The 24,683-nt window shown below is 34.3% G+C and overlaps 7 protein-coding genes and 1 long non-coding RNA gene across 10 annotated transcripts; 2 read left to right on the top strand and 6 right to left on the bottom strand.

Annotated features, from left to right (window-relative positions):
* The first annotated feature begins 408 nt into the window (after nt 1-408).
* LOC6644166 (rab GDP dissociation inhibitor alpha) lies at nt 409-4,359 on the top strand. Its single transcript, XM_002066999.4, has 3 exons — nt 409-1,118; nt 2,623-3,098; nt 3,707-4,359. Exons 1-3 carry the CDS (start codon nt 725-727, stop codon nt 4,166-4,168), a joined length of 1,332 nt encoding a protein of 443 aa, XP_002067035.1. The 5' UTR covers nt 409-724; the 3' UTR covers nt 4,169-4,359.
* A 1,946-nt stretch (nt 4,360-6,305) lies between these two features.
* On the bottom strand, nt 6,306-7,974 carry LOC6644165 (CAAX prenyl protease 1 homolog). Its single transcript, XM_002066998.3, has one exon. It carries the CDS (start codon nt 7,845-7,847, stop codon nt 6,399-6,401), a length of 1,449 nt encoding a protein of 482 aa, XP_002067034.1. The 5' UTR covers nt 7,848-7,974; the 3' UTR covers nt 6,306-6,398.
* Nucleotides 7,975-9,620: 1,646 nt separating this feature from the next.
* LOC124460322 lies at nt 9,621-9,984 on the bottom strand. Of its 2 annotated transcripts, XR_006954258.1 has the most exons (3): nt 9,943-9,968; nt 9,787-9,880; nt 9,621-9,729 (listed from the first exon to the last, which is right to left on the bottom strand). It is a non-coding gene; the product is annotated as an uncharacterized LOC124460322 (long non-coding RNA). The 2 variants fall into 2 exon arrangements; XR_006954257.1 differs by having other exon boundaries at nt 9,787-9,984.
* Nucleotides 9,985-12,605: 2,621 nt separating this feature from the next.
* Nucleotides 12,606-15,135, bottom strand: LOC6644164 (keratin-associated protein 5-3). Of its 2 annotated transcripts, XR_002724087.2 has the most exons (5): nt 15,117-15,135; nt 14,981-15,026; nt 13,572-13,881; nt 13,045-13,261; nt 12,606-12,988 (listed from the first exon to the last, which is right to left on the bottom strand). XR_002724087.2 is itself a non-coding variant. In XM_002066997.4 (4 exons), exons 2-4 carry the CDS (start codon nt 15,008-15,010, stop codon nt 12,978-12,980), a joined length of 513 nt encoding a protein of 170 aa, XP_002067033.2. In that variant the 5' UTR covers nt 15,011-15,026; nt 15,117-15,135; the 3' UTR covers nt 12,606-12,977. The 2 variants fall into 2 exon arrangements, 1 of the variants encoding a protein (XP_002067033.2); XM_002066997.4 differs by lacking the exon at nt 13,045-13,261 and having other exon boundaries at nt 13,410-13,881.
* On the bottom strand, nt 13,814-15,026 carry LOC26530257 (DBF4-type zinc finger-containing protein 2 homolog). Its single transcript, XM_015178129.3, has 3 exons — nt 14,981-15,026; nt 14,086-14,875; nt 13,814-13,881 (listed from the first exon to the last, which is right to left on the bottom strand). The coding sequence occupies exons 1-2, from the start codon at nt 15,008-15,010 to the stop codon at nt 14,201-14,203; spliced, it is 705 nt and encodes a 234-aa protein (XP_015033615.1). The 5' UTR covers nt 15,011-15,026; the 3' UTR covers nt 13,814-13,881; nt 14,086-14,200.
* A 1,736-nt stretch (nt 15,136-16,871) lies between the features above and the next one.
* LOC26528944 (C-type lectin 37Da) lies at nt 16,872-17,528 on the bottom strand. Its single transcript, XM_015178065.3, has 2 exons — nt 17,450-17,528; nt 16,872-17,390 (listed from the first exon to the last, which is right to left on the bottom strand). Exons 1-2 carry the CDS (start codon nt 17,484-17,486, stop codon nt 16,957-16,959), a joined length of 471 nt encoding a protein of 156 aa, XP_015033551.2. The 5' UTR covers nt 17,487-17,528; the 3' UTR covers nt 16,872-16,956.
* Nucleotides 17,529-20,452: 2,924 nt separating this feature from the next.
* LOC6644163 (D-amino-acid oxidase) lies at nt 20,453-21,756 on the top strand. The gene is made up of 4 exons (XM_002066996.4): nt 20,453-20,673; nt 20,736-20,945; nt 21,003-21,299; nt 21,359-21,756. Exons 1-4 carry the CDS (start codon nt 20,468-20,470, stop codon nt 21,669-21,671), a joined length of 1,026 nt encoding a protein of 341 aa, XP_002067032.1. The 5' UTR covers nt 20,453-20,467; the 3' UTR covers nt 21,672-21,756.
* A 1,443-nt stretch (nt 21,757-23,199) lies between these two features.
* On the bottom strand, nt 23,200-24,261 carry LOC6644162. The gene is made up of 2 exons (XM_002066995.3): nt 24,054-24,261; nt 23,200-23,990 (listed from the first exon to the last, which is right to left on the bottom strand). The coding sequence occupies exons 1-2, from the start codon at nt 24,128-24,130 to the stop codon at nt 23,255-23,257; spliced, it is 813 nt and encodes a 270-aa protein (XP_002067031.1). The 5' UTR covers nt 24,131-24,261; the 3' UTR covers nt 23,200-23,254.
* Between the last annotated feature and the right edge of the window lie 422 nt (nt 24,262-24,683).

Genomic DNA, 24,683 nt, shown 5'->3' with positions numbered 1-24,683 from the left:
TTATGAGAAACATGGAAAGTGTATAAACGATGATTTACACTTGAAACAAGAGAACATCAAAGACTAAAGCGATATCTATTTTTTCCATTCAATTGAAATAGTAATAGGTGTTTAACACATCGCTTACCACTAAATGTTCTAAACGAAGCAACAAGTTGTGATTTTGCGACAAATCTTTAGAGTCCCATTACTCCAACTTTAGGCTTATTTTATATAATTATCTTAGAAATAATACTAGTCAAAAGCCATCTGTCTCCATCGTCCCTCTCTTCCAGTGGGCAATCAAATTTCAACCTTTAACAAATAGTAATTTGCAATTTGAAAATCCAAGTAGTTTTTGATTTTGAACTGTATTAGTTTTTGGCCCTGTTTTAGTTTAGTTAAACTCTTTCATTTATGTGTGTGTTTTTTGTATTTGTCTAAAATCGGTCAAAATTTGTTGTAATTGTGAAATGTTGAAATTCCGCGCCACTTAGAGTTTCCACCCCCATTCAAGTCGACTCGCTGCTCCTCAACACTGCAACACAAACGAAACTTTGCACCAAAGATAACGAGCGAAGGCGTAGCAAAGAGGAAAGAGCAAGAACTGAAACGAGTAGAGAAAATTTATTGAACGCAATTCTAACAGCAGCCGCAACGTCGTCGCCAAGTGAAAAAATTTTTCGATTGTGCTTGTAATTTAATTTAATAATAAAAAAGAGGAAAACTTGCTGCCGTAGCCAAAATGAATGAGGAATACGACGCAATTGTGCTGGGCACTGGCCTGAAGGAGTGCATACTCAGTGGCATGCTGTCCGTTTCCGGCAAGAAAGTCTTGCATATTGATCGTAATAAATACTATGGCGGCGAATCAGCCTCGATAACGCCGCTGGAGGAGCTCTTCCAGCGCTATGGCTTGGAGGCGCCCGGTGAACGATTCGGGCGTGGCCGGGATTGGAATGTCGATTTGATACCCAAATTCCTGATGGCCAATGGACAATTGGTGAAACTGTTAATACACACGGGCGTGACCCGCTATCTGGAGTTCAAGTCGATTGAGGGCAGTTACGTTTACAAGGGTGGAAAAATTGCCAAAGTGCCGGTTGATCAAAAGGAGGCTCTGGCATCTGATCTCATGGGTAAATCTATTTCCTAAAAAATTCCATAGTGTTGAAAAAAAACTTCTTTTTTTCTTTTGCTGCATTTGTATGTATGTATTTGGTTACTTATCTCCTTACTTAGCCCACTCCGCTTTTTGCCCCCACAGACACACAAACACACACACACACATCCATACATTTTGCGTTTTCTCCATATTTCTTTGTCTCTCTGTCTAACTCGTTACACTCGCTGCTTGTTGTTGTTGTTGCTGTGACACGTATTTGCGTTTCGCCCCCTGCTGATTGGATGTATATATATATGTACCCATATATTTGCATTTAAATTATTTACATCAATTTTAAATTTATTTAATTGAATTTATTCCTAGTCATTTATTTTGTAGCGGTAAAGAGCTTTAGCCTAGCTTAGTAATAATTCCCCTCAGGTGGCAACTCTGACAGCTTTTAAGTAATTAACCCGCACCGGTGAATCATTTTTTGCCCAAATTGCTCCTCTTGTCTATAGCAGACATGAAAATGATTTTTTAATCATTTTTTCTCATTTTGTTGCAATTAGTTGTTGCTGCTGTACGCTCTATTTGAAATTGGGTTTGGGGTTTTCGCTTTTTTTTTTTTTGTTATTCGCAATGCAATTTTCTTTGCTAATAAATTATATTTTTTGTGTGTTTGCTGGCACATTGAACCCTTTCACTTATACAGTAGAACTCCCCTAATGTAGCCTTTTTGTAATTGTATTCTTTAAAGTGGTTACCATTACTTAAAATAGCTTTTTTTTTAAAGCTGGGTCAACGATTTTAACTATTCTTTTTTACACCTATCTTAGACACTATTTTTGCAAATTCTGTATAAAACTTACATTTATGAGCTTCATTTTAGAGGCCATTATATAGGCCAGATCTACTAAAACCTATTAAAAACTTTGATATTTTTAAAAATCATTACAAAACTGAGTGTTAAGTTTGTACAAATTATAAATTTCACGAACAAAAAAACTTATATATACAATATAAAAATTCAATTCTTGAAATTTAAAGCCCTCAAAAATTTTTACCCATACAATTCGTAAAAATAAATACTACTGTAATTTTCGAAAAGAAAATTTTTTAACTATGACATAAAAATTTATATTTTTATATTCATCTAATATATGGTTTATAATAATATATAGACAGAATTTTTATGATATATTTATATATTAAGTAAAAACATATGCATACGCTATTGTGGGTAATGACTGTAATAACTTTCAAAGTTAACCATTTTTTTTAGCATGCATTGCACATACAAATTTTATGTACATGTAGCTTATGTGGTCAAAATGACGTCATAGGTTAGCCAAATGGTGGTAGTGACAGGGCACAATGCCACACTAAATTAACGGTTTCAGTTTATGCGGCTCGGCCCTGTAGTTAGATACAAACTTACATTCATATATGGAAATTTGAAACCCAAACGCACCCTTATGTTTTTTCAATTTGCTGACTAATCAAATTTCTTTTTACTTCCTTTCCACACTTGCCAGGTATGTTCGAGAAGCGTCGCTTCCGCAACTTCCTCATCTATGTGCAGGACTTCAGGGAAGATGATCCAAAGACCTGGAAGGATTTCGATCCAACTAAAGCCAATATGCAGGGATTGTATGATAAGTTTGGATTGGATAAGAATACGCAGGATTTCACTGGCCATGCCCTGGCCTTGTTCCGTGATGATGAGTATTTGAATGAGCCGGCTGTTAATACCATAAGACGCATTAAGTTATATTCCGATTCATTGGCGAGATATGGCAAATCGCCATATCTGTATCCAATGTACGGTCTGGGTGAATTGCCTCAGGGATTCGCTCGTCTCTCGGCTATCTATGGCGGCACCTATATGCTGGACAAGCCCATCGATGAAATTGTTTTGGGTGAAGGCGGCAAGGTGGTGGGTGTGCGTTCTGGCGATGAAATTGCCAAATGCAAGCAGGTCTATTGCGATCCCAGTTATGTGCCCGATAAGGTAAGAAATGGTTTCTCGTTAATTTATGGTTTGATACTAGAAACAGGAAGGTTTCGATTATATATAAATAGAAAAGACTTTCCTTTGTTTAGACTATAAACTTTTGTATTCAATTGATTGATTGAATATCTCCAACTCGTTTAGTTTCTTTAAAAACTTTCAGCCAATTCGAATTTCAAAACAATATAGGTATTCTTAAATCTTTAAATTACAATTGCCTTTATCAGGAAATCACATTGAGTAAAAATTGTACAATAATCTGTAATTAAATATGTACATATCAGTCTGTCGGAATTTTGTTTATAGTTATCTCCAGACTAGAAATTTAATCGTCTTACTATTACTATGTGTTTTAACTCATAAAAACCAATCATTTCGTCAAAGGAAACGATTATAAATTTTTTGTAAGAAGTTTTTTGTAAAAAACAATAATGAAATATTTTACAACAATTTCAGAAACGAAAACAAAACCTGTTTTTTGGTCCATTAAGTTGGTTAAATTTAAAGAAGTTAATCAGGGACTATATGTTTATGGATTATTACTTTTTACTTGAATTCTTTTTCCAAATCGTATTTTGTAATATCTTGATCTCCTTATTTATTTTCAGGTTCGCAAGCGTGGCAAGGTTATACGTTGTATTTGCATCTTGGATCATCCGGTGGCCAGCACCAAGGATGGTCTTTCCACTCAAATTATCATTCCACAGAAGCAAGTTGGTCGCAAATCGGACATTTATGTATCATTGGTTAGCTCCACCCATCAGGTGGCTGCCAAGGGTTGGTTTGTCGGCATGGTATCCACAACTGTGGAAACTGATACTCCCGAGGTGGAGATTAAGCCTGGCCTCGATTTGCTCGAACCGATAGCACAAAAGTTCGTTACAATTTCCGATTATTTGGAGCCAATCGATGATGGTACCGATTCGCAAATATTCATCTCGGAATCCTATGATGCTACCACGCATTTTGAGACCACTTGTTTGGATGTTTTGAACATTTTCAAGCGCGGCACTGGAGAGATTTTCGATTTTTCGAAAATCAAGCATGAATTGGGCGATGAGGAGCAGTAAAGGATCGATTCAACAACATTTTTGGGATGAAGGCGGCGTGTTTTCAAAGGACGAGCAGATGCGTCCGGATTATCATGGTGCATTTTCTAAGCTCAACAACCGAACTATAAAAACTGAAACAACATTTCGCAAAACAAAAATAACCACCGCATTAACATCATTTTAGCGACGTGGCCAAAAAAAAATATATACACATATATAGACAAAAAACCGATTTGAAATAAATACAAAAAAACAAAACCCAAAAAAGTAAAAACAAATTGAAAACCAAATTTAAAAAATTGTATTACAACAGTTGCTTCTCCATCAAAAGAACTAAAGAAGATGTTTAGATGTATGTATAACAAATTGCTTGCTTCGCGCAATATTGGATATGCCTAGAAAATGAATATATATATAGTGTATGTATTGATAAAATCTATAAATTATACATGTGTGTGTGTATGTATATGTTAGGCAAACATAAAATGAAAACAAATTCAAATCGAATCCATTTTGAAATAACGAATTCAGCTTGTTGTGAAAACGTATATAACATAAGATGAGAATAAAAGGTAATCAAGAGAATTCTGTATCTGAAGTTTAGAACATTTTCTGAAAGAAATGAAAGTCTCCATCTGTGTGCAAAATACTTGATGTATGTATGTACCCAACTCCTTCTATATACAGCTCAGTTCACATTATTCCCATCTCAAGTCATTTAATCCCATCCCGTGAAATGGCTTCTTCATAGCTATGCTTTAAATTTTGTTTAGTTATCTGCATATCCACATATATGTATGTATACATATACATATATATACAATTGCCCATCCGCCTCCCAAATAGCTGCGCTTGATTCTGGTTTATATATATTTATCTTTAGTTGTGATCGACAAATTACATACCTATATATACATAAATATATGGATATATATTAAACATGATACACTCATAATACCATTGCATAATGCAACATAATAAATGTAATCCCAATGAATGATAATGATGAAAATGTGAGACAAGTCAACAACAAAAAATTTATTTGTGCATCCCAATATTACAAAATGAATGATAATAGTTAAAAACAAAAAAAAAATAATAAAAAAAAACAAAGAAAAAAAAAACAACTATGGTATTCCGCATTTTCAAAATTTACATTTTTAATAAAAATTACAAAACAAAATAAAACCATTTTTCTGTTTGGTTTTTAAAAGGTGGCAGACCAAAATTTTGTTCTTAAAGAAGTTTCCAAATCTGTCTTAAACTTATATTGAATTCATGCAATACCATTTAGTCCGAAGTCAATGGATTGTAGATTATGAATTAAGGTGAAATTATGATTACGTTTTGACTTAAACTTAAACCTCGAACTTGTGGTTAACCAAACTGAATCTCTGTCTGATCAAGCTACAAATTCCTCAATGCAATATGTTACAATATACCATATAAACGGATCTAAACATTATTTTAAGGCCGAAGCTGATCAAAAAACCAAAATTAATCAGTATGGTAAATATATTTTAAAAACCATTTTATCAGTATGATTATCAGGATGCTTTGAAGACTTACTAGTAAAAAAAGGCAAGAAGTTGGAAACGAGCGATGAACAACAATCCTGGTTTTAAGGCTCAAACACTTGACGAATATCAATAATTTTCAATAATACGTCATTGAACTCTATACATGCATGTATGAATGTATATTGAGAATTTTTGACACTGGAACACTGGAAAAATGGATGAAAATCAAGGAATTTTTGTGCATTTTCGGATGTGCGAAGCTCTAGGTCAAGGATGAGCGCGTAGAGTCTAGGTTTAAGTTCAGGCCCGCACGAAATTAGTTCATTCTCTATTTTTAAGCATGGGCCATGGTTTTTGGCTCAAACTATTATGGCCATCATAGTGCTTACTATAACATCAAAGACTATAAGATTTTTGACCCCATTTTCACTTAACTATGTAAATTACTATCATCTATGAATATCCAACTGAATACTACAGAGAATCTTTTCAAGACTTTTGAAATATCCTCATTGTTTAATATATCGTAATTGGAGTAAAATCAATTAGCTAAATTCAGGTTTTGATAACCTAAGAAACAACTTTTATTTCAAGAAATTTCTGAAGAAATTACAAAGTCTTATGAATTTTGATATAAATGAATTAGCACAAATTTAAATTCTCTCTTCTGATCCTGTTTATTTCTTTTACTTCCTTCTCTAATGAACAACACAAAAAAACAAGTGCAATCAGATTAACTCCAACCTTGTTGCTCGAGATCCCACTTCCAAACGATGCAAATTACTGAGACGTTGCAGAATAGATGGCCTCACTCGATGCCACATGAGATACCAATGATCAACCATGGGGAAGAGACGGTTGTCCGCAAATAATTTAAGTAGAGCCGATTTTAGGTCTTGACTATAGCCCAATTTCCAGGCGTATTTATCCGCCGAGTACTCAAAGTGACGTATAAAATAGAATATAATCCAATTGGTGATGGTCAGATATGGAGGCATTACATACTTGTAAACTAACCAATAGCCCACAATACGGGGATAGAATTCATATGAGAATCCAGCTGCTTCATACAATGTTTGCTGCCGATAGCAAGTGCCGAACAACAATAAATAGATAAGTAAACTAATGTGTACCATGGTGAAGGATTTAAACAAGTGATATCTACGCCAATGGGACAATAGATGGGCCAGAAACGCGGCCAATTGTTCGTCCTTAAGCCCCAATCCAACCTCATCCTCATGAAGTTCTTCGATTGGTTTGCCACGATTATAGATCAAATTGTCCAATATAATCAGACGCTTACAACAGCAACAGCCCCAGACATAAGCCGTAGCATTGCTAATGTGAAATGTTTGAACCACATAGACTCGATTAGATGGAAATTTAAAATCACTAAAAACTTTGGTTAGCTCCTTGCGGAGATTACCCTCGGGTAGTTTGGTACTCTTACCCAGGCAAGGAGCTCCAAACAGACTGAAGAACAACAGGCACACAATCGAAAGAACAAATAGGAAACCCCAAATCCATAGCACAAAATACCAACCTCCATTACCTTCGATGAACAGAAAAATGACAGTGATTGGTATCAGGGCAACCTGCACCAGGACAATAAGGAAGGCCGAGGCACATAAGAGACCCACCAGGGTGCGCACCTTTTCTGGATCGGCACCGTAATATGGTTCCAGTACTAGCTTATCATACAAAACCGATGGTATTGTCCGCATTACCATGTAGGTGGAAAATATTACCATAAAGACCAAATTCTGCCACACATCATCTCCGATTCGACGATACCACAACATAGTGAGTTTCCAAAGATATGGAAATACTCCACAATGCAATTCCAAGCAGCTTAGTATCGCATCAAAGATATAGCGAATAAGTTGAAGCTCCACTGTACGCATTTCCCTATCCTTTGATGAATCGAAAGTGGCTTGCGACATTATACCCAGCATTTGAGGTGGAGGTTCTTGAGATCTTTTGCATAAACGGAATTGGCGCCAACACAGATAGACATGAAAGCAATTTCGTATCACGATACTAAGACACAAAGTATATCTGAGCATTATCGGATCGGTCAAACTTATGCTCTTTGGTATCGGATCCAATGATTTAGGAGTAGGCAATTGAGCAAATGGTTCTCCCTGCAAGGGATCTTGATACAGTACATCTGACATAATAACCAAATAGTTTCTTGAAAATTTTTAGTCAATAAATGTGTAAAGTTGGATTTAATTACACATTTCTATATCATTGACAAGTAAATCCATACATATCAGTCTTTAGTCTTAGCCCGCATTCTATATTTTTATATTTTCATTTTTCCAATCAAATTTCTTCAAAGCTTGTTAGATTTAGTTTGGTTACAAGATTTTGTCATTACTTTTGTTCAATCGAATTTCTCAAAAAAAAATTTAGATAATTATATTGTAAATTTTCACACAAAACTGCTATGAATTGTTGTCTAATCTAATTAAATCTTAATTATTAATAAGCAAAATATAATCTGTTTTGATATTTCTAAATTCTTTGGTATTCTTATTTTATATTATTGATTTCCAACTGTTAATATCAATAATAATTTATGATGAAACTTATGTTTGTTATTCTTTATTTAAGTTTAATCCTTTTTAGCAGAATTAATAAATAATAATAATAATAATGGTGTAATTACATTAATACTAAGTGTGAAAATAACATAAAATTCAATATAATTTACAATAGGTAAAACAAATGGCAAGAAAATACATGAAATTTCCAGTGCATAAAGTTGAAGTAATTAAATAAATAAGTTAAACGCTTTTTTAAATTTATTAATTTTAAAATAATTCCAACTTTTAATTTTCCTGTCAGTAGTGTAAAAAAGTTTCGCGAGGGAGCGACACCAGGAATGGTCGAAATGGTTAGCAAAGGACGAAATCGTCCTCAAATTTTCGAGGCGCCATCTATTGCTCAATTTCTTCTGCCCACACTTTGAAAATTTAACTTTGGCGCCGTAAAGAACCTTTGAGGGTATTTAAAAGTATTCAACAAAAGACTTTTTGTAAAATTTGTGCATATTTACGGTTTGCAATCGTATTTGAAACACTTTTGTTCGAAAACATGATTATTCCAACTATCAATATTGTGAGAAAGATTAAAGTTACAATAATAATTGCCATTATTAAACAGATTGTACTTCCTTTACTCATCGTATCCTTTTTATGTATAGCAACTTTTTGATGACAATAATAATAGAAGCAAATCAGTCAAAAATCGTACAAATATCAAAAAACTAGTTTTATTTTTTGAACATTTTTTGCCTAACTCATTTCTTTCTAAACTAGCTATGATTTAAAATGTATTGGTTATTCGATCGACTTGAAAAACTGGTAAAATGTCAGACCTAGCTCATCTTTTTTTGAGGAGTACTAAAAATTTATTAAGAAAAAAACAACACTTCATTACACGGCACATTTTGCCAGATTGCGCCAGAAATGTAAATTGTATTGAGATTTTCGCGTAGTTGCCTGAAAATTCATACATTCATAAATTCATTGTGGCATCGAATCAAAAATTTTAGAAATGTTAAAGTGTGGGTCAACAAAAATTGAAATGACAAAGCAATTCTATACTGGTTTGTTGCTAAAATGCATGGAATTAAACTGAATTAAACCAACATTTGAGCTAGAATCTAAAAGAAAATATGAAATTTAGCCTAAAATTATGCAATAAGGCGAAATTTTTATGTTTTGAAGATATCCCATTGCAAAATTATAGAAACAAAAGTTATATTTTAGTCATACCTGATATTCTTTCAAAATTTCAGACCTCTAGCAAGGTCAGTTCTGTAATGTGATGATTTTTATACTAAAACATTTATTGGTGTCATTTTCAAATGAGTATATATACTAAATTATATGTGTTATAAAAATGTTCTATCTATTTATAGCTAGTTAAAAGTACTCAAGGCTTCTAGTAGTTGTTTTATTGAACATATATATGCTTTAACTCATTATAACTCAAGGGATATTACAATGTCAATCGGCAAAAACGATATCATCTTTTTCAAATTTTAAACTGTAATAAAGAAATCATTCATTTACTTTGGTCGTCATATTAAAGATTTATACTAACCGGATACAATTCGTGGATCTTCAGTCTTTGTCCGAACAAGTTGTTGTAGTAGGGACTTCATAATCCATGTAAAAACTAGTCTGTAGGGCAACGACTAGTATTAAAACGAAAGTAACGAATAGTAATAGCGAGCAATAAATAATGCAAACTACGTACATTTTCTCCATTTTAATATTTTTTTGTTTAATTGTTTTTTTGAAAAATGATACAAAAATCAAAAGCATATTAGTTAAGCATATTTTTAAAAAGTCGTCACAAACTTGACAAACCATTTCGTTTGAGTATTTACGTGGGATTCAACTGACTTATTGTTAGTTGTATACGAACCATAAACAAAATTGAAAGTGTTTATTCGCTGTTATTGGGATCTGTAGGCTTTCGCCCTAATCAACATCAAATTTGCTTTGTAAACACTCTAGTTGTTGAGGCTTATCAAGAAGTACTTCTGTATCACGTATCAGAGAAATGCATTTTAAAAACAACTTTCATACACTTGCTGATCGCCTGATACAAAAAGTTGCATTTAAAAAAAATAAAGAAAACAAAGTAAATGAGTAAACACAGTGAGCTAACAATTTTCGTCTTAAGGGGATATACTTATAAATCTGAAAGCCCTAAGAAATATGATTTTTGAAAGGATTTACAACGAGAACCGTTGAATATTGATCATTTATCTGAATATAGTTTATTTAAAGATTTGAAAATTTTCTGTATGATAAACAAAAAACAATTGTATAGGATAATGTTAGATCCTTGAGACTTCTTAAAGACAACCCTTTCATATTCAAAAAACAAGTCCTGTGACAAAAACTGCGTGTCGGTTAAGTAATTTTCGAGAAATTATGAGCACCGATTTGAAAAACATAACACACTTCGACATAACCCTACAAATTTATCCTTGAATTCCAAAAAGAATCAATATTGTTTTGAAGAATGGGCGTTCCAAATACTTTTCAGATAAATATTAATATTGCTCATAATGATAATGAAAAAAACCAAATGTAAGCGATTAACCTCTTTATTTAAATACATACCAACTTAAAAAAAAATGCTTTTTCTGACAAAATGCTGAGAAAATTTATAAAAAAAGGGGCAAAAAATTATATTTATCATGGTTGGGTTATTTTTGGTAAAAAGTGGTCAATTGATAAAGAAAATCATGTCCCTATTCAATTACTTGGAATTGTATATCCCATTAAAGAGGTGCTCCTAAAATTTTGTAAAGATTATCTTCCTGTTTCTTGATAAGTGTGACGGCTTTAACCAATATTTTCTGTTTTTTTTTTTAAATAATTCAAATTGTATAATCTGCAGTGTCGGCCTTGAGAACTCCATACTTGATTTGAATTCTTAAAATTGTATTCTTAAAAAAAAGTACAAATTTCTAGTGGGTATATTTCTAACCACACCTGGCTAAGCCCTTGAATCAGAAAGTTATAAAAATGGTTAAAATCTGTGTATATAGTATAGATGTATTATTATGGATTCTAAAATTAAAAAACTGATCGTATTGAATGAGCTGTAGACATTGCAAAGTGCTACAAAAAAGACTCAATCAAATTATATTCTTATTCTATTGCCCAGCCAAAGATTCTGTTTATTCTAAATCTATAAAATTTGAAATAAACTTGATCACTCTACATACTACACGAGTCTACATACCAAATTTGGTGGCTCTAGCTCTTACAGTCTCCGAGATCTAGGTGTTCATACGGCTAGAGCGACTTGGTTGTTGAACCTGATCAAGAATATATATACTTTGTGGGGTCGGAGATGCTTCCTTCTGCCTGTTACATACATTTTGGCGACTTTAATCTACCATTTCACCCTATATGGGTGTATGGTATAAAAACATAACACACTCCGGCATAACATTACAAGGTAAATATTCATCCTTGAATTTTAATAAGAATCAGTACAAATGTACTTAAGTAACTGTAATTATGATATTGTTCGAAGAATGGGCGTTCCAAATACTTTTCAAACAAATATTAATATTGCACATTAATGATAATAGCAAACCCAAATTTAAGCCATTAAACTATTTAAATACATACTAACTTAAAGATGCAGCAAACAAACAAAAATTTACTTCTATTTTTGACTTTCGAAACAAAAAAAAAAAGTGAACCTAAAATTATGTAAAGATTATCTTCCTGTTGAATTATGTGGCTCTGACCAGTATTTCGGTTTTTGTAAATAATTCAAATAGTATAATGATTATACTATAATCTGTAGTTGCCTTCGGAATTCCATTACTTTTAAAAGTATTTTGGATTCGAATTCTTAAAAAAAAAATTGTATTCTTAAAAAAAGGAAAAATTTCTAGGTGTATATTTCTAACCATACCTGGCTAAGCCCTTGAATATTGACCATAAAGTTATAAAGTTGGTTAACATCTGTGTATATATACATAGATATAATATTTCTAAAATTTAAAAAACTGATATTTTTACGAATGAGCTGGACACATTGCGAAGTGCTACATAAAGACCGAACTAAATTATAAATTCTTATTCTATTGTCATCCTTAAAAATCGGAAAGAGGAAAAATACAATCTTTTTATTGTATTTGATTTGAATTGTTAAAGAAGGCCAAGCCCTTTAATATTGTCCACTTATATAGATGTAAGAATGAATGAGCTGTAGACATTTGCAAAGTGCCAAATTATATATTCTTATTCTATTGTCAGCCTTAAAATTACATTACTTCGTGCCCAGCCAAAGTCCCTAGAAAAGCGGTTTATTCTAAACCTGTATACCAATTAAATTAAAACCAATGTATTTATGTTTTCAGAGAATTTATGTTTATTCCAAAGAGAAAAAAAAAATAAAGAAATGCAAGTCCAAATTTTGTATAACTAAAAATTTTGATAAAGGCCAAGAATTGAAAATCGAAATAGGAATTTAGCAATAGTTGAAGAATAGGCGTAAGCTAGTGATTCGCCAATGTTTCCAATATTTCTTGGGGATCACCAGGTGGTGAATGGCGATGCTACTACTATACACTTTCAGAATTCAACTTGCTTCAAATTTAGATCCCACCAAAAACAAATACTTTGTCAACACGTCCATTTTTCCCATTGGTTTCACTGCTTCCGATGTGTTTAACGATAGATGTGGCACTGATGGATCTCAGTTTCTCCTCTACCATATATTGGATAGACTGCTATGTATCGGCCACTCCTTAATTAGAAACCACCTAGAAGGACGAGGAATGGTAAGCATATGAATAAACCAGCTATAACACCTACTTACATGGGGACAAGGGAATAGAATTTAGAATTTAGGGTTAAAGAAAGAATGATTTGTGTTTTTACACTATTTTCCTCTTAAAAATTAACTTTCTATGTGAATTGGGTGGGAGTTCTTTAGCAACAGCATTTCGGTGGCGTATTATAGCAATGAGCTTTGCAAGGTGCACACCAAACACATGGCATGTTTTCCTCCTTTTTGCTCAGGAAATGACTAGGACCTTTGTTGGTTAAGTACAAAAAAAGTTATAGAAACAACTTGAACTAAGATAATGCTGTGGCTAACTCAGTCGTAGACATACGGTGCCCCATGATACACCCAAGGGAAGTAGGATCAGAAGGAATCGTGTGGTTGGTTGGGTCACTTACATGGATACGTGGGTGGCGTATTACAAAAGTTCCATACACGTGGATCGGGTATACCGCCCTCTGGTAATGGCGGAGCGCACATACCAGGAACGGGTGAGCACGGTATCGGTGCCGGGGCACCGCATGGCGGACTGTGAGGGCCACAGCAAGGTGTGTCATTACATGGAGCACAGCATCCTCCACCGTTTCCGCTTCCACCGCCGCAGGCACGTCCTCCATTGCTGCCGCCTCCACCAGACGAAGCCCCTGATGCTGCGCAACGCATGCGCTTATTGTTGGCTCCCATTGTCATGTTGGCATAACGCAATGGGAATGCAGCCGGTCCGCAAGTTGGCACCGGGAAGCACATGCATGCGGGTCGTCCTTGGCACGCCGATCGTGGGCATTTATCCTGCAGTCCATTACGCTTGATACAATCACAAGTGGTGTACATAATACCACAACGCAATTCACGACTACGGCATCCACGGGGCTGCAAAATAAAGTAGAATGCAATTAGCGGCGCTTTAAGGATTGCCATCCTGCAGCAGGATATGTGTCTTGATACGTGTGACGGGAAGGAAAGGAAATTGGACTGGCACAAGTGAATATCAAGGCGAGCCAACAATACGTTTGCGTCGCCTTGATAAACGCCGATTGAACGTATCAAGACAATAGCAAAGCATGTTGTGCTCACCTTGATAGACAGTGTCGACAATTGTCTCCCAGGCTCCTATCTCGAGTTGATTTCGGTGTACAAAAAGGACTACATTTAGATGTGTTATGAAGAGGACCACAATAAAAACACAAGGTTAACAAAACGCTCCACAGGGTCCACAAGAAAGATCAAACGGTCCACACGAGTTACAAGGTGCAGACGAAGGTCCACAAGGACTACAAGGATCTTTAGGGCCACACGGTCTACAGGGTCCGCAACCTCCTTCAGCGATCGGATATTGATTTGTTCCGAAACATGGCAAGGGGCAACAAGGCGCTTTTGAAGCACACGAACCCATCGGGCATGGCGGGCAGGCTGCACTCGGCTTAAAGTTTATCGGTCCAGCTGGATAGCAACAATATTCCCGTGGTGGTGGTATATCGATAGTCTGAGGTTTCGGTTGACACAATAACGATTGGCAAACTTCGCGTGGCTCGCACACACGTTTGGGGAAACACACCACATAGGGATCTGGTATCATGGACGGATAATAAATGACTCTAGGCTCGCGTACCATCTGCGAGACCCAGATAAGTTTCGGTACTTTGATCACCCTCGTGGTATCGACCACTTTGGGTACGGTTATCTGTCGACAACGATTGACAACCATGGGCTCGGGTACGATTTTCTCCGTGAAAACCACACGCTTTTTGCATATTATGCGCGGTGGCTGTTGCACTGTTATGCATTTGGGGAATGGTGGCGGAGCCCTTGGACCACATTGTGGCAATGCCTCCAATTGTGCTGCATTTAAACATTTGGGAGAGCACTACGAACGAGTGTTAGGAATATATAATGTCTGCTATGTGTGTGTGTGTGTATTTAGTGTCCCGACTGGAACTTGTGTTGCAATTGTTTCGTGTGATTAACTTACCTCAAAAGGTCCGCAGCAGGGGTCACACATCTTGAGTTTTTATTTGCTGCATTGGAAAGAAATGCATTATAACCACAATCACTCACTCACCTATCCTTTTGTAAAAGGATTTTACTAGTTTTTCTTTTTCACTTACTTTTTTGGGGGTGTTAATTTTTAAGAAAAAAAGTTAATTTTGAATTTTGTACTAAAAATTTGGAAGCCAGTCGAAACGATGTGTTCGAAAGTCTGAAAACGAATGATTAGAAGCCTGTCGAGAAGCACCTACATCGATTTTTATTTGACATTTTCAAATTTCAACCAAAGTCAGAGCCAACTATGAGAGTATTTCAAGGACTACTAGATGGCATAGTTAGCTTGAATTTTTTTTTTTATATTGACTGGATTGCAGATTGATATAAAACCATTCTCGCAGTGGCTAAGTAAAGAAGAAAAAGCCATATTTGCTTCTTTATTAACTGAACATTTTTTTTAAATATATAAAAGTAAAATTGTAAATTGTGAAACGTTAAACGTTAAAACAATTAGAAACAATTATTGTTAAATTAGGCTAAAAGACGGCCCTAAAAAAAATATACACGAAATGGTCGTCTCAATTTAGATGTAAATCGAAGAACTTTAACCAAAATAGCTTCAATGCCAAGCTCCATCCCGATTCTGAGAGAAAAACTATGTACTGACTCAAACGGACGGATAGAGAAACTTTGACGTATCAAAAGTGATTTTTATGCTTATCATAAGTCTTTATGTGAGTGAGCGCAAGTGAGTTATAGAAGCACAATTGTTTTAAATTCTTCATATTTTAAAATCGACAAAAATTGTTTAAATTTCACAGAATTTTTTGCTAATACAATTCAACTGATGCTTTTAATTGCACAATTTCATCGGGACTGATCTTCTCGAAAATTGGAAAAAAGTTTTATTTCATTACGACAAACGAACTTAAAATCTGGTCGCATTTGTCGCCAGATAAGGACCCATCTTATCGTATTTGAGACATTTGAGGAATGGAAAGCAATTACAAATTATCTAGACAATGAAAACTTTCTACGGTACTGGACATCCGGCACCGAATTGATAAAGGAGGACAACCACATCTGGTTTTCTACATCCCATCCCCCAACTTTAAATATTTGGAGCCAAATAATTATAAATGAAATCACCTGGAGCATTGCGATGAATTGAGGTATTATAGATACCAAAGTGTGGGGTTAAATGATTTTTATTGTGATTCAGAAAAGTCTTTTATCTGTGAATTGCCTTTACAATTTTGTTACTATACAGACATTTTAAGTTGATTGTTCTTTTAGTATTATAAACAGAAATTAAAATATCTTGTTAGGGAATTATCGCTTTTAATTAATTTTTTTTTTTTAAATAAGAAATTGCATTGAATTGTTTAGAAAAGAGGCGAAGAACTATCGACAGTCGGCACCATCGATAGTGAACGATAGTGCCATCGATAGTTCTCCACCTCTAGTTTAAAATTTAAGCAAGCTACAAATTGTTTAGAAGCTATTTCCATATTTTGTCTCTAACATTTTTGAATAAAAAACAAAGCTTTCTTAAAATAACAATTTTCGTAAAAATCGCGCATTTAATATTTTTATTAGTTGGTGAATTAAAAATGTATCAACTTAAAAATGTAATTATTGCGTTTTTTTGGAATTTTAAAGGTACAAATGTAATTCGCATATATAAAACCTTTGCAGTTCACATTCATGATCATTTAAGTCCGTTTCTATTTCCTCCCCTATTTTTTGGCTCTCCAGGATACCAAACATTTAAAGTTATAGGATCTGCTGTAGGGAACCAGATGTGCTTGCCTTGCTTTATCAAATCAGTGCCCGATGTCCAGTAACCATTTTTGATATTTAATTTGTCTAGGTAGTTCATAATAGCTGTCGATTTATTTTTATTACTGTTTATAATACTAAAGGAACAATCAATTTTAATATTTATAGTAACAAAAATTCTTAAGGCAATTCGCATATAAAAAGGTTTTCTGAATCACAATAATAATCATTTAATCCCACACTTTGGGATCTATAATACCTTAATTCATCACAATGCTCCAGGCCCTTATGATTATTTGGCTCTCCAGGATACCAAATACTTAAAGTTATGGGATCGGATGTAGGGAACCAGATGTGGTTGTCCTCCTTTATCAAATCGGTGCCGGCTGTCCAGTACCGTAGAGTGTTTCCATTGTATAGATAATTTGTAATTGCTCTCCATTCCTCATCTGTCTTAAAGGCGATAAGATACGCCCCCATCTGGCGACATGTGGCATATGCATCAAACCAATTTTTTCTCTCCTTTGTCTCAATAAAATAATGTTTGTTTCCAATTTTAGAGAATATAAGTCCGGGTTCAACAGGTTCATCGGATGCAGATTCTATTGTTAAATCTAAACAATTCAATAGATTAAAAATTTTAAGCTTTTATCACAGTTGATCTTTTACTTACTTGCATTGATATCGGTTTGATACAACGCCGATGTCATGGCCAGAAGGCAAAGGACCAAAATAAGCTGACAATATTTCTCGCACATTTTCTTAGTAATGCAATAGAACTGGATGAACGGGTGCCAATTTATAGTCGAATATACTATATTTATAATAAGATATAGAATTTCTTTCAAGCCCTTGAAAAGTATTTAATTAAATTTTAAGTTTCGCTTATTATTGTTCCAAGATATTGCTGCAAGTCGATTTCTTTCTCAAGTTGATTACGAAATAGTTAAAATTATTAATTTAAAAATTTTAGTTATGAGTGCGTATCACTTTGTTTTGGAGTACCACTCAAGAATAATAATTTGGGTTACTGTACCTAGTGAAGTAGGAAGCATTTTTCTTCGCGTTTTCTCTTATTTTGGTAGGCGGAAATAAATTATAACACTGGCTAATATTTTTAAGGTCATGAAAAAGTTTTTAAGTTCAATAGGTCTCTTATAGTTATTTGGGGGCTGATCACGACCCTGTAACTAGCAATTATTCATTGCAATATTTTATGGTATAATATAAACAAATTATTAGACTAAAAACATTATTATTTTAACCTATTAATATATTAGTCATGATTTAAAAGCAATTAACAAAATATCAAAAAGCCGTTTCTTTGTTATAAACATAATATCTTACACTTTGGATATGGTTCTAAAATGAGTAAAATTTAAACCAAAAAGTATGCTATAGGAATTCTAAGAATTTGCATCTTTTCATTTTTAAAAAATTATTGGAATCTTATGCATCTAACAAATTGTTTATTGGTAATGTTTGCAAACAAAAGCTGTTTTTCTTTACGAGGAAATTCTAAAATCTGGCAAGAATGCGGAAAAATAATTTTAAACTTTCTATAGTATACTTTTGGGTGTCTATTTTCCAATCCTAAATCCCCTGATATCACAAGATCTTAATGTGATGGGCAAAAACCGAGTATGCAGTCGAAATCAGCGTATTAGTTTAAAACACCTCTCAAGTTAAGTAAAAATATGTAAATACTTCATGGCTGTTCGGAGACTTAATGGGTGCCTGGTACAACAACTTTGTAGATGCAAGAGATTCAAAAAATCGTAGCATACTTGTGGGAGCAAATTTTACACATTTTTTAACCTTAGGTAACCTGACGTAATGGACAAAAGCTATGCACACTATCTGCACCGCTTATTAAACTTTAAATACTTTGTTTTAATGCTTCTTTTGTATTTAATATTTATGTTGGCAACAATTGACTATATTCGAAAAGCGGTTGTAAAGATAAAAAAAAAAGTTGAAAACGTCCCTGTAATAATATAACATTTGATTTTCCGAATTAACAATATTATAGGAAAACAATTTATATATTGCGATGTTTGATGTTCCTCGTGATATCCTTAAGGGGTTACGCCACCCCTGAGGTCCAAAAAACAGGTGAAAAAATGAATTATTGCTGTGCGGCCAGTATACAATTTAGGAAAAAACTTTTATTATACACAGATTGAGGGTACTTTAAAGAATATTTATTTAAGGAAAAAGCAATTTTTTTAAAACAAAATGGCGGAGATATGGGCCGGCAAGTGCCACCATGATTTGTAAATCCTCGCAGGTGGGTTGTCAAATTTCTCGGCTAAACATCACCCGAAAAAACCGAAAAAAAAATCTTGTTATTCAGGAAGGCTATGGCTATCCGCCCACGTAGGATTTTTTTTTTTGGCAAAATGGCGGCTGTTTGAACAAAAAACGCTCATCAACATTTTTGGCTAAAAAAATTCATAACTTCCAAACAGGACCTTAAATCAAAAAAATCCTACGTGGAATTTCCTACGGAAATCCTACGGATACCCAACACTGTTAAGAATATGTGGTAAAAATTTAAGCCAAATCGGTCCAGTAGATTCGGAGATATTTGACACCCCGGTTCAAAAAAAGTAGTTTCGAGAAAAACGCAAAAGAAAAAAATGTACCGCGTCGGGGCCGACTCGGCCGCGCTCACTTCTAAACGCTGTAACTTCGGAACTAATTCGAATACCGATATGATGTAAAGTGTAAAAGATTCTTAAAACTATAGAGGATTTTTAGAGCCAAAAAAAAAAAATGTTTTTTTTTTTCAGGGGTGGCGTAACCCCTTAAGCTTATAATCTCTTGCACAATAACTTAAAAGCAAAGCAATGACCATTTCTACATTTTTCTTCATAGAATTTATCTACTCTTGATGGATTAAATTCTTAAAAAAGCAGCACAAGAAATCTTTTGTTATCAGTTTATTGAATTTTTCTATAATACAGCTAGAGACATCAAGTTTAACATGTAGATTTTAACGGATTTTAACAGATTTTGCGTTGCCAATTGCATCTCCGGTATTTGAAAGAAGCGGATTGCCTTCCAACATTTTTTTTATTATTGGAATCAAATTTAACACACTTTTTGCCGTTATCTAGACCTAATGACATACCAAATTTAAATCTGACCAGAAACGTTGTTCATAAGGTGGGTCAAAGGGACGGAGTTGGCTGTTTACTAAGTGGTGACGCTAAAGTGCACGTGTGCTTGTAAGAGTGACCGAGATTGAATGTCCTTGTCTTATAAATTGAAAATAGTTGATTCAATTGGTGCGTTGTATACCTAAGACAGCATTACTTCATATTTCGCATAAACTTGTCTAGAAAACTGCGCAGTTTTTATTTCAGTTTAAGTGGTTTAATAATTTAATAATAATGATCAGTTCAATTTTCGACATTTTTTTAGACACTTCATTAGATGATTCGGTAAAAATTAACAACAATGAATTTAAAATGAAAACTTATACTCTGAACATAGTGAATTTAATCTTTACTCAGCCCTTTATAAAAATATATGTATTTTTTATTCTCTCTTCCACAAAGCTTTTCTAATCAACTCATTGAATTTGTTGTGAGTTTGCATGGCAGTTTATATTTGATAAGAGGCCAGAGATAGGTCGGAACCAGCTGTTAGGTTAGTATGTGATTTTAATTCGTACGCTACAGTCATGCCGAATATAGCGATTATTGGAGCGGGTGTCAATGGTGTATCAAGTGCCATTAAAATTCTGGAGCATTATCGAAACAATGAGCCAAACACTCCAATACAGGTAACCATTGTGTCGGATGAGTTTACACCTAATACGACTGGAGATGGATCGGCTGGTCTCTGGGGACCATATCTGCTGGGCGGCACCGACGAGGCTAAAGTCTAGTAATTCCACGAAAAGAAAAATGCAAAAAAACGATATTTTTAATTTAATTTTTTGTCTTTAGCAAATGGTCAAAAAGTATGCACGATTTTCTGGAGCAGATTTGGCTGAGTGATGATGCCGGCGAGGCTGGTGTATGCCTTTTACCGTGTGTTCGTCTCAGCACTACCGAGTCAAGTGTGGGCGACTTCTGGCGTGATATTGTCTACGGATCAAACGATTTGACATCTAAGCAATTGCAGCGTTACAATGAAGGAAGGACTGTGAAGTTTACGTAAGATTTAAAATCAGATTTACATATATCATCTTTGATATAATTTTTTTTTTACAGATCGGGACTATCTTTTGTCACTTACACTTCAGAGCCGGCCAAGTTGTTGCCCTTCCTAATGAAGCGTTTTCTACGAAATGGTGGAAAAATCGTTAGACAAAAAGTCACAGATTTGGACAACTTTATTCTCTCATCGCCGTATGATGTGGTGGTAAACTGCACGGGTTTGGGTTCTCGAGAATTACTAGATGATCAGCAGATGTATGCAGTAAGAGGACAAGTATCCCGCATCAAAGCCAATTGGATATATACGGCCATATTGGATGAGAGTGACGATGGCAATTACATTATCCCCAAGTGAGTCGCAAGGCGTGTTTATTCTATCCTACATGTACTCAAGTGATTTAAATCAACAGCTGTGATACCGTAGTCCTCGGTGGCACTCATCAAGTTAAGGACTATAACGTGAACGTCTCACCTTCGGATAAATCATTCATTTTACAAGGTTGTCGTAGGTTTGTTCCCGGCATTGAATATGCTCAGCATCTAAAAGATTGGGTTGGCCTACGACCAGGACGTGGAGAGCTTCGTCTGGAGGCGGAAAAGCGGGGCGGAAAGGTGGTCATTCACAACTATGGTCATGGTGGCAGTGGAGTCACTCTCTGCTGGGGCTGTGCCGATGATGTTTTGCAACTTCTGCTACAATCCAAAAGCGTATCAAAACTGTAATTATCGCTATTAGTAATTGCGTTTAGTCAGTGCAATCGAGAAAAAAAATATCTGTGAATATGTGAGAATAAATGTTTATAAATTTGCCTTATCACCTTGCTTTATCTCTCTCTTTATTGGTTAGCAACGAAGCATTTGGCTTAAACGTTTTAGGCAATACAAACATGGGAGTGAAAGAAACATGTAGATTTCAAATGGATAAAAATATTAATGTCTAAAGGATAAGATTAAAAATACGTTTTTTAAAGCAAACAATTGTTTGCTTTATTAGAATTGTAATTAGAGAGAGCTTTCTGAGTCGTTAAAATGAGAGAGCTTTCCTATCTCTTTGAATTTAATATATCAGCACTCAATTTCGCTTGTTTAATTAAAATTACTTGAAGTGATTTGTTTTTTATTGGGGTTTTTTCCGATAACAGAATTAGTCTAATCTACACTGGGACAGATTTATTTTTTTTTTTTCATAAACTACATTTTTAATGCTAGAGGTGTGAAATTTCCCAACTACATCAGTATGACTTAAAAAGAATTTTGATTTTAAAATTTTTGCAATAGGAACAGGATTTTATACCGATTTTTTAAAAACTATAAAATTGTGCATTTTTGCATACTTTTAGGCTAAATTTAATATTTTCTTTAAGATTTTAGCTTAAATGTTAGTTTTATTCAGTTTAATTCAATGCATTTTACCAACAATCCAGACAAAAATGCCTTTCTTATTTACAATTTAATTGACCCACACATTTAGGGTTTTCTTACCTAAAATTTGAATTAAATTACGTAATGAAAAGAGAATGGGCCAAATTTGGAAAAAAGTGTTAATAACAGACTTTAAAGTGCAGTCTAGGGTAAACATTTAGGTAGAAAATTACATTTTGATCCAAGTTGGTGAAAGGGACTTTGATTAGTAAGATAAGTAATAATATTTCACAGAGACAGTCTACTACAGAAGTCTACTACAGTAGTCTACTACAGTAGTCCCTACAGTAACTACAAAATCGATGGATTGATTCAGAATACTTTTCTATCAATATAATAATCAATAAAGACTTAGAGCCCTGGTAGGTACAACTAAAGTGCGAAGTTGAGTAATAATAATAGATATTTAGACTTTGGTATTCAATTCAATTTAATTCAATTTTTTTTTGCCATACCGAAAGGGTCTGCTAAAAGTGAAGTTCATACTTATTCATTAAAAAACTATTAGCAAATTATTATATTTAACCGTGAATTGTACATTTTTGTTTAAGAAAAACAAGATAACAAGTTGATCCTTATTCCAAAAATAAAATAAAAATTCTAAAATTATGAGAACAAAGTCAGTCCCAAAAAAGTCAGTAAATTAATTTAAATAAATAGAAATCCAGGCAAACCATTCCCAAGTGTCTGATTTGATAGTTTTTTGTTGTTTAGTCGTGTAAGCTTGAGATAGCTTAAGGCTTAATAGCTTTATGTTGTGTTAGTTTAAGTTGTAATTGCATACTTTTAGGCTTTTTTTGTAATTCTTCAAAATATGGTGAATCAAATGTTCTGGAATCTGAAATGTATGCCTTGTAAATTTATTAAAATAGATTTTAGTACTTTCAAATATATTCAATTTCTTCTTTAATATCATGATCCTTAGCATCTTTGGTTTCCTTTGCTCTGAGAGCTTCGTGGAATGACTCAAATCCTGGCATATACTCGTAATATGGTAATGTCGCCACAGGCAATTCAAAGAGCAGTGCATACATCTCATCGAGTTCACGCAAAACATCAAATGGACGTACATTGCCAACCTTATAGATTGAATATATAGTTCGACCGATCTCATCATATTCAGCTAAACCTGCCGCTTCCTGCTCCAAGGAGCTAAGGGCAATGAAGCAAACACGTGGCATATGCATATGCTGGGCCACTGTGCCAAAGACATCGAACAGGCAGATCAGGAAATCCTCATCGAAATAGTGTTCATCGGGAAAGGCCACCTCATGGACATGGAGAGCATCATAGGAGCTGATGCCAAGTTTCCTTTTGGTAGAGTCGATTAAATCTTTTTTCATAATAATCAATTGCTGAAACAGACATTTGGGTATAGACGACGGTAGAAATACCCATGAATGCCACTCGTCTGTCATCCATTCGAGAAGAGCCACAGCTATAATTTCGGTTTCATCTTCACTGAGCATCATTACGGAACATTCATTGCGTAAAATGTGTCGCACATAATTTGAGTAGATCTCTTTCATGTCCTCCTGTTCATAAAGGCCCAAACCCTCATAGACTAGGCTCTTCATAAAGCAATTATCCCACATAAACTCAATGACCATGTCGAAATTTCTACAGAAAATACAAGGTTTGACTTTTAATTTGACTTTTAATCGTATCTAGAATTATACTTACTTATCAATTATATCAGTTATGGGCTGTCCCTCATAGATATCCCATTTAATTGTATACTTTAATGTTTTAAATTCCATCACTTTAAATTTAGCAACTACTTAAAATTTTGATTTGAATTTTACCAATTAAATTATATCAATTATTGTGAGTGTTTTTTTCGTGAATTTTTGTGTACATTTGATACCCAGCATGCTTTTTGGATATATGTTTATATAGTATATATTTTGAAATGACTTCATCTCTCTCCTGACACCAATACCAATAAATGTTTATTTGCCTTACAAAATGCAAATGATATAATTTCCTATTCACATAATATTCTAATTAAATGCATATACAAGCGATAACAATCAAGTGAAATAGGTGTAAATTTCATTTGTCTAATGTCTCAATTTGAATAAAATGCAACAACGGGTCGAGGGGTATGTAAATAATATTCGCAGCCACCACCCATGTGGGGGCCGTTGAAGGGAAGAATCCACCCCAAGGATTACGCATAAAAATTCGAAAATTGAAACACGTTTCTACGCACACACACAGACGCACACACCCGCAGGATTCACACACCTTAGTTGGTGTGTCCTGGCCAACATAATGGTGGGCAGATTTTAAAATTCAAAGCACTTCGAG

This window comes from Drosophila willistoni, assembly GCF_018902025.1.
Source record: "Drosophila willistoni isolate 14030-0811.24 chromosome 2R unlocalized genomic scaffold, UCI_dwil_1.1 Seg167, whole genome shotgun sequence".
Taxonomy (NCBI): domain Eukaryota; kingdom Metazoa; phylum Arthropoda; class Insecta; order Diptera; family Drosophilidae; genus Drosophila; species Drosophila willistoni.
The sequence above is the reverse complement of the archived record's forward strand: the minus strand, read 5'-3'. Positions and strand labels throughout refer to the sequence as shown.

What these genes read in the sequence shown, in the direction of transcription:
- LOC6644166 (XM_002066999.4), top strand. Translation starts at nt 725, where the DNA reads ATGAATGAGGAATACGACGCAATTGTGCTGGGCACTGGCCTGAAGGAG. An exon ending in TCTGGCATCTGATCTCATGG is followed by an intron (nt 1,119 to 2,622) that starts GTAAATCTATTT and finishes CACACTTGCCAG; the next exon opens with GTATGTTCGAGAAGCGTCGC. An exon ending in CCAGTTATGTGCCCGATAAG is followed by an intron (nt 3,099 to 3,706) that starts GTAAGAAATGGT and finishes ATTTATTTTCAG; the next exon opens with GTTCGCAAGCGTGGCAAGGT.
- LOC6644165 (XM_002066998.3), bottom strand. Translation starts at nt 7,847, where the DNA reads ATGTCAGATGTACTGTATCAAGATCCCTTGCAGGGAGAACCATTTGCT.
- LOC26530257 (XM_015178129.3), bottom strand. Translation starts at nt 15,010, where the DNA reads ATGTGTGACCCCTGCTGCGGACCTTTTGAG. An exon ending in CCTGCTGCGGACCTTTTGAG is followed by an intron (nt 14,876 to 14,980) that starts GTAAGTTAATCA and finishes ACTCGTTCGTAG; the next exon opens with TGCTCTCCCAAATGTTTAAA.
- LOC6644164 (XM_002066997.4), bottom strand. Translation starts at nt 15,010, where the DNA reads ATGTGTGACCCCTGCTGCGGACCTTTTGAG. An exon ending in CCTGCTGCGGACCTTTTGAG is followed by an intron (nt 13,882 to 14,980) that starts GTAAGTTAATCA and finishes TTTATTTTGCAG; the next exon opens with CCCCGTGGATGCCGTAGTCG.
- LOC26528944 (XM_015178065.3), bottom strand. Translation starts at nt 17,486, where the DNA reads ATGACATCGGCGTTGTATCAAACCGATATCAATGCAA. An exon ending in TCAAACCGATATCAATGCAA is followed by an intron (nt 17,391 to 17,449) that starts GTAAGTAAAAGA and finishes TGAATTGTTTAG; the next exon opens with ATTTAACAATAGAATCTGCA.
- LOC6644163 (XM_002066996.4), top strand. Translation starts at nt 20,468, where the DNA reads ATGCCGAATATAGCGATTATTGGAGCGGGTGTCAATGGTGTATCAAGT. An exon ending in ACCGACGAGGCTAAAGTCTA is followed by an intron (nt 20,674 to 20,735) that starts GTAATTCCACGA and finishes TTTTGTCTTTAG; the next exon opens with CAAATGGTCAAAAAGTATGC. An exon ending in GGCAATTACATTATCCCCAA is followed by an intron (nt 21,300 to 21,358) that starts GTGAGTCGCAAG and finishes TTAAATCAACAG; the next exon opens with CTGTGATACCGTAGTCCTCG.
- LOC6644162 (XM_002066995.3), bottom strand. Translation starts at nt 24,130, where the DNA reads ATGGAATTTAAAACATTAAAGTATACAATTAAATGGGATATCTATGAG. An exon ending in ATAACTGATATAATTGATAA is followed by an intron (nt 23,991 to 24,053) that starts GTAAGTATAATT and finishes TATTTTCTGTAG; the next exon opens with AAATTTCGACATGGTCATTG.